This window comes from Oncorhynchus tshawytscha, linkage group LG21 (assembly GCF_018296145.1).
Source record: "Oncorhynchus tshawytscha isolate Ot180627B linkage group LG21, Otsh_v2.0, whole genome shotgun sequence".
Taxonomy (NCBI): domain Eukaryota; kingdom Metazoa; phylum Chordata; class Actinopteri; order Salmoniformes; family Salmonidae; genus Oncorhynchus; species Oncorhynchus tshawytscha.
Genome location: NC_056449.1, coordinates 13,775,500 through 13,786,634, shown reverse-complemented (window position 1 = coordinate 13,786,634; position 11,135 = coordinate 13,775,500). Strand labels below are relative to the sequence as shown.

Sequence of the window (11,135 nt, the reverse complement as noted above, 5' to 3'; positions counted from 1 at the left end):
TGCAATATTGTTGCAAACAATGCAAACAAATAGCGTTTTTTCTAGGACAAAAGTTATTTAATGCCAAGCCTAAGCAGCGTTGAGCCAATGTCCAACACAAACATATATGAAATGAACGACAAGCTGGACTGGTGCAGCACAGCACTGAACATCATAACCTTGAAAGACCTTCACTGGCAGAGAGTACTGACGAGACGATCCTCTCTATAAACGTGGAGCTCCCCCTGTTGAACAAATTTGGGAAAAGCAGCAAATGGCGAGAAAGTGCCATTGGCCATTCAAGGGATGTTGCCAGGGTGGTGTACAGGGGGGTCTATTGGGAAGTTTAGAACAAGGTTATTTATTTATTCAATGTTTACTTTACCAGGGAATTTGAAGTTAGGGAAATAGGGAAATATGAAAATACTCTTTGGATAGGTGTCAAACTCATTCCAAGGAGGGCAGAGTGTCTGCAGGCCTTCGCTCCTCCCTTGTACTTGATTGATGAACTAAGGTCACTGATGAGGAAGTGAGGAACTCTTCACTTGGTTGTCTAGGTCTTAATTGAAAGGAAAAAACAAAAACCAGCAGACACTAGACTATCTACTAACCCTAACCTTTACCCCTAATCTAACCCTAACCTTGGTGAGACTATCAACACACTATCTGTAGAGCACCTACAGATGGACTATCTGAACAATCCAAATAAAGTGTGACCGAAACTATTTTATGTACGAAACCTCGCAAGACATCAGCAACAAAAATGATTTTGTTTCCTTATTGACAGGGACACAAGTAGGCCTATGGTAAGCTTTGACACTGCATGAAGAAGCATTCAGAGACAAGACTGCAGAATAGGCCTACAGTCTATGTTGGTTTGATTCGAAGAGGAAGTGGGCTATGTTGATAAGACTGCTAGCCTACTCAAATGAAACAGGTCTTCTCAAATGAAACAGGTCTTCTCAAATGAAACATGACTACCAATGGCGACGGGCCCTGGCGGAGTGGTGCCAGGAAAACAAAATGAAGGAGCTGATTGTGAACTTCAGGAGACAACAGAAAGAGCACGTCCCCATCAACAGAGCCGCAGCGGAAAAGGTGAAAAGCTTCAAGTTTGTCTGCACCACTGACAATCTGAAACAGTCCACCCACACAGACAGTGCGGTGAAGTAGGTGTAACAGCGCCTCTTCAACATCAGGAGGCTGAAGAAATGTGTCTTGTCCCCTAAGACCCTCACAAACTTTTACAGATGTACTATTGAAAGCATCCTGTCTGGCTGTATCACCGCCTGGTACAGAAACTGCACCGTCTGCAACCGTGGACACACTGCCTGCCCTCCAGAAGGCGAGGTCAGTACAGGTGCATCAAAGTTGGGACAGAGAGAATTTAAAACAGCTTTTATCTCCAGGCCATCAGACTTAAATAGTCACCATTAGTCGGCCTCAGCCCAGTACCCTGCCCTGAACTTTAGTCACTGTCACTAGCCGGCTACCACCCAGTTACTCTACCATGCACCTCAGAGGCTGCTGCCCTATGTGCATCATCAAGGAAAACTGGTCACTTTAATAATGTTTACATACTGTTTACCCAGGTATATACTGTATTTTAGTCAAGGCCTATCCTATTTAACTATTGCTGTACATATACTATTCCTCAGATAAATTACATATTCTATCCATATACTGTCCATATTGTCTATACATCCCATAGCCACTATATTTATACACACAAAAGTATGTGGACACCCCTTCAAATTAGTGGATTTGGCTATTTCAGACACGCCCCTCACTGACAGGTGTATAAAACCAAGCACACAGCCATGCATACTCCATAGACAAACATTGGCAGTAGAATGGTCTTACTTAAGAGCTTAGTGACTTTCAACATTGGCACCGTCACAGGATGCCACCTTCCCAACAAGTCAGTTTGTCAACTTTCTGCCCTGCTAGAGCACTCAACAGTAAGTGCTGTTATTTAAGTGAAAACATCTAGGAGCAACAACGACTCAGTCAAAAAGTGGTAGGCCATACAAGAACAGGACCGCCGAGTGCAGGCAGAAACCTCAGAGATCAATTGGTAAACTCTGATTTACCACCACCAAGATATCCCTGCACAACGTGTATTTGCACCCCTACTGGATGGAAACTACAAATGTAATGGTTGTGCTCAATGCAATGGCACTTATAAATGTAGATCCTTCAAACACCCCCAAACAGGGAAACAGATCCCAATCAAAGGTGTTATCATGTTCTCCACTAAGGCCATTATTTATCTTATAACTTGAACCTTGTGGTAAAAACGATGTGGGTAAAACAAATCGCAAATTAAAAGTATGTATCTCGGAGGATCCTAGCACCATTAGGTGCAAAAACTCGACTTACCCAGTTGCGGCCCACTTTTTGGAAGAAAACCACTCGATTTCGTCTCTACGTTATATTGGCATCGAACATGTCACCCTCCCTAGGAGAGGGGGTGACCTCGACAATTTATTGTTGAAACGAGAGGCCGCCTGGATCTTTAATTTAAAGACCCTTGCTCCCTTCGGTCTCAACGTAGACTTTGATCTGAAGCCATTCTTGTGATGATTGTGATTTTGCTATTCATTGTAAATGTTTGTAGGCTTATGTATCCAAATTGTATCTATGATCGTACACTATCCATTTATGTTTTATGTATGCTATTTTAATATATGAGAATTAACCAATGATATCAGGCCACACCCGGCCATGATTACAGACACCTGTGTCTCTTTTGACACCATATAAATGAGTCATCCCGCAGTGTTTGTCATTATACCCTGAAGACAGCTTGTCTGTTGAAATGTTGGACATTAATATTTTTGCATCTGAGCTCCTAGAGTGTGCGGCTTTCTTTTATTTTCTAAAAGTGTTCCACTCCCCTAGCCAGCACCTCGCCTAAATAGGTGTGTGTTTCTTTCGCCTGTAGAGCTGCCCAAGTCAACAGTAAGTGCTGTTATTGTGAAGTGGAAACTTCGAGGAGCAACAACAGCTCAGCCACGAAGTGGTAGACATACAAGAACGGGACCGCAGAGCGCTGAAGCTCATAAAAATAATAATAATAAATAAAAACATTTTTTTTTAAAGAATACTAAAAATCGCCTGTCTTCGGTTGCAACACTCACTACCGAGTTCCAAACTGCCTCTGGAAGCAACATCAGCACAATAAGTGTTTGTTGGGAGCTTCATGAAATGGGTTTCCATGGCAGAGCAGCCGCACACAAGCCTAAGATCAGCATGTGCAATGCCAAGCATCATCTGGAGTGGTGTAAAGCTCAACGCCATTGAACTCTGAGAACATTGGACTCTGCCAGGAGAACACTACCTGACCCAATGCATAACGCCAACTGTAAAGTTTGGTGTGGGTGGAATAATAGTCTGGGGCTGTTTTTCATGGCTCGGGCTAGGCCCCTTAGTTCCAGTAAAGGGAAATCTTAACGCTACAGCATACAATGACATTCTAGACGATTCTGTGCTTCCAACTCTGTGGCAACAGTTTGGAGAAGGCCCTTTCCTGTTTCAGCATGACAATGCCCCCATGCACAAAGTGAGGTCCATACAGAAATGGTTTGTTGAGATCGGTGTGGAAGAACTTGACTGGCCTGCACAGAGCCCTGACCTCAACCCCATCGAACACCTTTGGGATGAATTGGAACGCCGATTCCGAGCCAGGCCTAATCACCCAACATCAGTGCCCAACCTCAATAATGCTCATGGCTGAATGGAAGCAAGTCCCAGCAGCTACTTTCCAACTTCTAGTGGAAAGCCTTCCCAGAAGAGTGTTATTGCAACAGAGGTGGGACCAACTCCATATCAATGCCAATGATGTTGGAATGAGATATCCGACAAGCAGGTGTCCACATACGTTGTATTTCTCTCTATATTTATACCCGACTGAGTATTGTTATGCCCGGGAGGCCGTCCGTGTTACGATAAAAATGCAAGCACTGCTTCTTCTTTTTTGAGATTTGGTTGGCAGATCGCATCCAATTTAAGGTGCATGCATACACCACCCCATTACACTACCAATTAATGGGGGGAAAAATAGAATTGGGCTGCCGGTGTAGATGCAGTAGCCTACCTGGGGTGCGTCCAATTGGATTGAACATTTGCTATGTTGCATAATGCTTTGTACTGAACGACATGTTTCCTCAAAGCATTCTTCAATGTTCTTGAACAGAGTTTGAGGTAGATTTGACCCATTTGGTGGGTGTGGCAGGGTGATCTCTGATGTCACCTACTAAGGAAATTACCTCTATAACAGGATTTTTGGAAGTTAAATGCAACTACAAAACAGTATTTACAAAAAGTAATCTATTCATGTTTTTTTGTTTACAAGCATGATAGCTGTACTTTTAGTTCATGGTTGACGCAGCTTGTTGGCCATTAGCCAATCGGCGTTTCTCAACGAGTTCAAAGCACTTGAATGCATCCAACTGTTATTTACGACTTCACAACTGGTAATTACCACCTTCCCACTTGTTTATGAATGCAGCATCAAAGGGCAGCATGCATTTTGAACCAACAACCCAAGCCCCTCTCCCGCATTTAATTGAAAGTTCCACTACGTTTTTTCGTACTGAACACAGCCCTGAATGAACCGCCATTAGGGCCCTGCCTGGGCCTACATACAGGTCATGTTCCCCTGCTGCCCAGGCGTTGCTGCCGCCCACCAGGTCTTACAACAACTGGATAGGTATTTTACGTATCAGCTAACCACATCATATGACATAGCAAGCTATCAGTCGAAAGACGATGGCGTCACACACAAGCATTGGTTGATGCATGTAGTCGACTACAGATACAGACGTTATTGACGTGAATCTACTTTTATTTTGAAAATATATTTCTAGTCTACTACTGCTGGAAACTCCGCCCACTTCAACGACTATTCGTTCCTAGTTTGCCTTTGCGCTGATTTCTCTACTCACAGCGATCTACTTTTTGGTGATTTAGTCATGTCTTTGGAGGTGGAATCAGCCGAGTAAGTATTATAGCTATTCATATTTGCACAACTGTAAATGGCTGAATGTTTTGTTTATTTATTATGGTTCACGTGGCAGCTCTAAACTCAGTTGAGGCCTACCTCAACCTGCAAGCAGCTTGTATCCAGTAAACGTTAGCTACCTAAGCTAACATAACTTGCCTGCTAGCTAGCTATGTTTCATTGTTTTTGTACCCACCAGTGATCTTTTTAATATAGCTATATAGTCTTAGCTAACTAATACTAACGTTAGCCTGTCAGAACGCCTAAATTAGCTAACTAGCTTGCAAGCGAACACGATTAGATAGAACTTGTCTTGCGTCAAAATATGACATGCCTTGATGGAGTGTACCATGATTTTGCAGCGTGATTCGTCTGATAATGCAGTACCTGAAAGAGAACAATCTGCACCGGACATTGACCACCTTACAGGAAGAGACCACGGTGTCTTTGAACACTGTGGACAGTATCGAGAGTTTCGTGGCCGACATCAACAGTGGCCATTGGGATACTGTACTGCAAGCTATTCAGTCCCTCAAGCTCCCTGACAAGACTTTGATAGACTTGTATGAACAGGTAAAAAGTTGTCGTGTTGTATTTGGAATTCGTATGCACCAGAACGTTCTTTTCTAGCTAGCTCTGCTGCTATGTCATTGTTTTTTTGTAAAGTGCGTTTGTGTGCCCTCCTAGGTGGTGTTGGAGCTCATTGAGTTGAGAGAGTTGGGAGCAGCCAGGTCTTTGCTAAGGCAAACAGACCCCATGATCATGCTGAAGCAGACGCAACCAGAGAGGTACATTCACCTGGAGAACCTGCTGGCTCGCTCCTACTTTGACCCCAGAGAGGTGAGTTCACTCCGTGTATAGGGGAGATATAACTCAGTATGAATTATTTCCAGGTTGTCTGGTTATGTCTGTGCCTCTATTGTATGCCTGAACATCTTTAATTGAACACAAAAAATAACCTTCACCTGTGTTCTCCTGAAATATAGCATTAATAAATGTCCTATAGACAACTGACGAAGTCAAAACACTATTTGTTCCGTTGCCACTCAGAAATGACTGGTTTGTTTTGTTATGGGTTCTTCAGAGTTCCTGCGGTCTTGTGTTTGTGTCATTGCTCAGTGTCTGTGTGCTCTCCTCCCTCTGTGTCCTCCAGGCCTACCCAGATGGCAGCAGTAAGGAGAAAAGACGGGTGGCCATCGCCCAGGCCCTGGCCGGGGAGGTCAGCGTGGTGCCCCCCTCTCGTCTCATGGCCTTGCTGGGACAGGTGGGTGACATGTACCTATACACCTGGAATATATGGTCTTTTCATGTTAATTCAGCACATAGTCTGATCTATGACCAGGATAATATTATGCAGATTAGTATTTTAACCACCATCTCTGTCTCTCAGTCCCTAAAATGGCAACAGCACCAGGGTCTCCTGCCCCCAGGTATGACCATTGACCTGTTCAGAGGCAAGGCAGCCGTGAAAGACGTAGAGGAGGAGCGCTTCCCCACACAGCTCACTAGACACATCAAGGTACTGTATGTCCAGCTATGGTATTGCCAGTGTTTATTAGTAAGGATGGTTTTGATGCTTGCCCTTGGCCTTGTCTTTTTTTCAACTGAGATTATTGTATCTCAATGGTACTGGCTTAGTTATGTAACATTTTAATTAAATTATGCATAAAAACACAATGCATGAACAAGAACAAGGAGTTCTGCTTGGGTGTCATCATAATGCAGTGTTGTTCTTACTAGTTTGGGCAGAAGTCCCATGTGGAGTGTTCCCGCTTCTCCCCTGATGGTCAGTACCTAGTCACAGGATCAGTGGATGGTTTTATCGAGGTCTGGAACTTCACCACTGGCAAAATCAGAAAGGTGCGTGTGTGATCTAACACCAATTGATACTCTGATTTGGGAAATACACTTGTTTTCAAAATACCCTTTTACTGCCTTGGTAGAGTTTTAATAAGATGACCTTATCAAATGTGTGTGTGTGTGATAGGATCTCAAGTACCAGGCGCAGGATAACTTCATGATGATGGACGATGCAGTGCTGTGTATGTGCTTCAGCAGGGACACAGAGATGCTGGCCACAGGGGCCCAGGACGGCAAAATAAAGGTCTCTACTGGCACTATAGGAATGTCACTTTCCCCTCAACTTTTTAATGTTCAAACTCTTGCTTTGGGTTGAGTGGATACTCACACTACCTTCGCTACCTCGTTTCTCCTCTGACAGGTGTGGAAGATCCAGAGTGGTCAGTGCTTGCGGCGCTTTGAGCGCGCCCACAGTAAAGGTGTCACGTGCCTCAGTTTCTGCAAGGACAGCAGCCAGCTGCTCAGTGCTTCCTTCGACCAGACCATCAGGTGATCTGCACACATAACGCCCTCTTTCTCTCATGGTTTCTCTTTGTTTTTCCTGCCTATAGAACAGTGGTCACCAAGGAACCATAACTTGTGTTTTTGCGTTCCACAGGGTTCACGGATTGAAGTCAGGCAAGTCACTGAAAGAGTTCCGAGGACACTCCTCATTTGTTAATGAAGCAACATTCACACCTGACGGCCACCATATCATCAGTGCTTCCTCTGACGGCACTGTGAAGGTATGAACCCCCACTCTGCAAAAGGCTGCTAGAAGCCAACAGTCCCATAATAAGTAAAAAAAGGTATTTGCATCAGATACTGTATTTTGACTTGTCTCCACCCCTTACCATGAATTGGACAATCTGGTATGTCCTGTGTACCTGCATTTCCAGCAGAATATGTGTTGATGGATTTTGATTAACACTTGTGTGAATCTCCTGTCAGGTGTGGAACATGAAGACCACAGAATGCACTAACACCTTCAAGTCCCTGGGCACCTCGGCCGGCACCGACATCACAGTCAACAACGTCATCCTTCTGCCCAAGAACCCAGAGCACTTTGTGGTGTGCAACCGCTCCAACACTGTTGTCATCATGAACATGCAGGGCCAGGTCAGGACTTAACTTGACCACTTACGGTCACTTTTCATTTAAAAAAATGAATATGAAGTATTAATTTTGAATATAAAAAAAATGCTATTGGTATGACCTTATTCCCCTTTTGTCCTCCAGATTGTGAGAAGTTTCAGCTCTGGTAAGAGGGAGGGAGGAGACTTTGTCTGCTGTACACTGTCTCCACGTGGCGAGTGGATATACTGTGTAGGAGAGGACTTTGTGCTCTACTGCTTCAGCACAGTCACCGGAAAGCTGGAGAGAACCCTAACAGTATGTTTATTCCAAATTATGTGAATTAAAAACAATCAACCCCAAGCCTGGTTAAAACTCATTTCTCAATGATAAAAATAGGAGTTGTCAATTTAGTCAGGATTATGCACGTAAATCAAAATTTCTGTTAGCCAATCCTGGCACAATTACATTGAACTATAGCCTAAAGCAGGAGTCGGCAACAGGCAGCCCAGAGATGTTTAGGGGGGGCACCCCCAAAGGCTTTTTGGAGGGACTGGGTCAATTTGCAGTGTACCAATTATATTTATGTTCCGGCTTCCGATCATCTAGTTGCCTACCCTCTGGCCTAAAGTTTGTATTAGACTTTTGTCTCATCATAAACTCTTGTCTCCCCCATCCCAGGTCCATGAGAAGGATGTGATCGGCATCGCCCACCACCCCCATCAGAACCTAATCTCCACGTACAGTGAGGACGGCCTACTCAAGCTCTGGAAACCCTGAGCGTATACCTTAACCCCACATACCCCCTTCATCAGCATGCCAGCTGCTTTTCCCATGGGATGCTGCAGTGTTTCCTCTACCATCACTTTAGGCGGCCAGGTAGTGACTCCCATCTAGCTCTTTGTTCAGACTAAAATGTTTTGGGCCCCAATTTATTCAAATTGGCAGTATGTGTTGCTGTTTTGGGGCACCTGTGCCACACCTCAGAGAAAGTGTAGCTAGGGGAAACACTGGGGTAATGGGAGTGCAGGCATGGGCTTTAGACACCTTTTTTAATACAAACTTTTCTTTATGTAAATATTTTTTTTTATAGGATTTTTTTCTTCCAATAACATCTGGTTGGGTATTTTGCCTCATTTGTCAGTCAGGTCAACAATTGCTTGTGTTACTGCACAGCAAGAAATGGAAAGGGCTTTCATTTGTCTCTGGTGAATGACTCATGTTGATTTTTGTATCCCCGATCTGATATACCTTTTCATGTGTTGCTGTGTGTTCCTAGATGTGAAATGCATGTGTTGCTATTACGTATGGATTGTCATGTACTATTTCTTGTCTGTCCCATTAAAGATATTTGATCAGGTATGTGTTTTCTTTGTTTCCTGAAAAGCAGAGGCTGTGAACTTACTTTTGGTACTTGTTTTGAACAGTTGTTAAACCCAATACAAAATTACCAATACAACTCTTAATTTACATGCAATCAAACATTTTTAATGATTATCAATAGAACTTCTAAACATAACATGATTCATGTCCTCAGGTGGATTGTTTACTGCATGATTGCAATCTGTGCAGGGCCGGTTCTAGATGTAAGCGGTCGCTTAAGGCCCGTGTTCATTAGGGGGGCCACAGTCAGAGTCTCAACTTACTATTGAGAGTAAGAATATAATTCGCCAGGTGAAATTTGGTTGTGCATCAGTAGTTCTCTTATGTTAGTCACTCAATTAGCCATGTCTGCTAATGATGATTAGATTGGTAGTTAGTCTTAGTAATCATGGCCAAACACCAACAGGGTACATCTCCACGGCCCCATTTGATTTTGCTAATTCATTCTCACTCATATCAAGTCATTACAAAATGTGTAGAAATGCAGAAAATGTGTACAAAACTGCAAAAGGCTCTCCACCACATGGAAAATGGGTATATTTAGAAATTATTTTGTAAAACTGCATCTTTCTCTGCCCTATGGCAAAGTGAGTAGAATTGCATGTGTTTAAGAGCATAGCATTGCTGGACACCGCCTGTTACTACAATCATCCTGGAAATGCTCAACTTTGCAAGGCATGTCACTACTCCCATAGCTTCACATAGCCCACCACATGCACTGGAATAAAGTAGGCTTATGCAATTGAAGGAAAATGGTTGCTTACTGAAACTCCCAAAGGCATCCAGATGTTATATGATTGAAGCAATAGTTTACCCACGTGTGATCAACCGTTTCATGCTGCTTTGAGACAAGCGTGGGGTCTTGATAAATCAATGTCCGACTCTTCTTTTCACTGAATCTCTGTTTGCTATTGGTTAGGCTACAATCAGGCTGTAGAAATGTAATCTTGTCGAGATGGCTCATCAACACCGAACAGAACATTTTGCCAGCATGTTACGTAATTTAACAAGTGGGTTATTTTGCTCTTCACTTTGCAGTCGTTTAGTAGGACTCCCAACCAAAAGCCTGTGACTAGTCTTGTCATATTGTTTGAATCTCCATCTGTATATTTGTTTAGATCTCTGGCTGGGTGTAACAGTATAACTTTAAACCGTCCCCTCGCCCATACCCGGGCTCGTGGAGGTGGTATAGTTCATCTGTTACTGATCAGAAACATTTAGCATGCAATAATGTAGCCTAAATTAAGTGTAGGCCTATTATTTTTGCTCGATCGCCGGCAACTCCAAAATCCTGCGGAGTTTGTGAAGTATGAACACGAGACTTAATGCTGTTGACCATGTGGATTGATATTATTTTCTATGGGTATCATGACGAAGATACTCTCAATGTAAGACCCTATGCCAGCTCCCTAACAAGGCAAGAGGGTAGAAAATAGATCAAACGTGGATCAAAATAGCACGGGCTTGCCTTGGGTGGGCTCGGTTTCAAAATATCACGTTTTATATCTCGCATGTCGTGCTGGGAAAATGTTTTTTTATATTTCATTATATTCTTAGCGCACTATAACATAGGGCAAAATGTGTGTTGACAGACCACTAACAAACTCAAACTATGCCATTCTATTCGTTTGAAAATACATTTGACTAGTTTTATAGCCTAAATGGTTTCTTAGGACCTGCCTAAAACAAATGTATAATAGATTTCTTTGTGATGGTGTATAGTCAATTGATTTATTAAAATAGACATCCACCCACATTGGCCCACTCCTACACTTGCCAGCGTGTGCACGGGAGATATAAAAGGCTCATCCTGGCAAGAACGTGGTTAAAATGGGACTGGGCTCTAAAAAATAAC

The 11,135-nt window shown here is 43.3% G+C and overlaps 1 protein-coding gene across 1 annotated transcript; it reads left to right on the top strand.

Moving 5' to 3' along the window:
• Positions 1-4,761: 4,761 nt before the first annotated feature.
• On the top strand, positions 4,762-9,257 carry smu1a (SMU1 DNA replication regulator and spliceosomal factor a). Its single transcript, XM_024383033.2, has 12 exons — positions 4,762-4,981; positions 5,347-5,557; positions 5,672-5,824; positions 6,138-6,248; positions 6,375-6,503; positions 6,725-6,844; positions 6,972-7,088; positions 7,206-7,333; positions 7,443-7,569; positions 7,775-7,942; positions 8,063-8,215; positions 8,579-9,257. The coding sequence occupies exons 1-12, from the start codon at positions 4,956-4,958 to the stop codon at positions 8,675-8,677; spliced, it is 1,542 nt and encodes a 513-aa protein (XP_024238801.1). The 5' UTR covers positions 4,762-4,955; the 3' UTR covers positions 8,678-9,257.
• Positions 9,258-11,135: the final 1,878 nt, after the last annotated feature.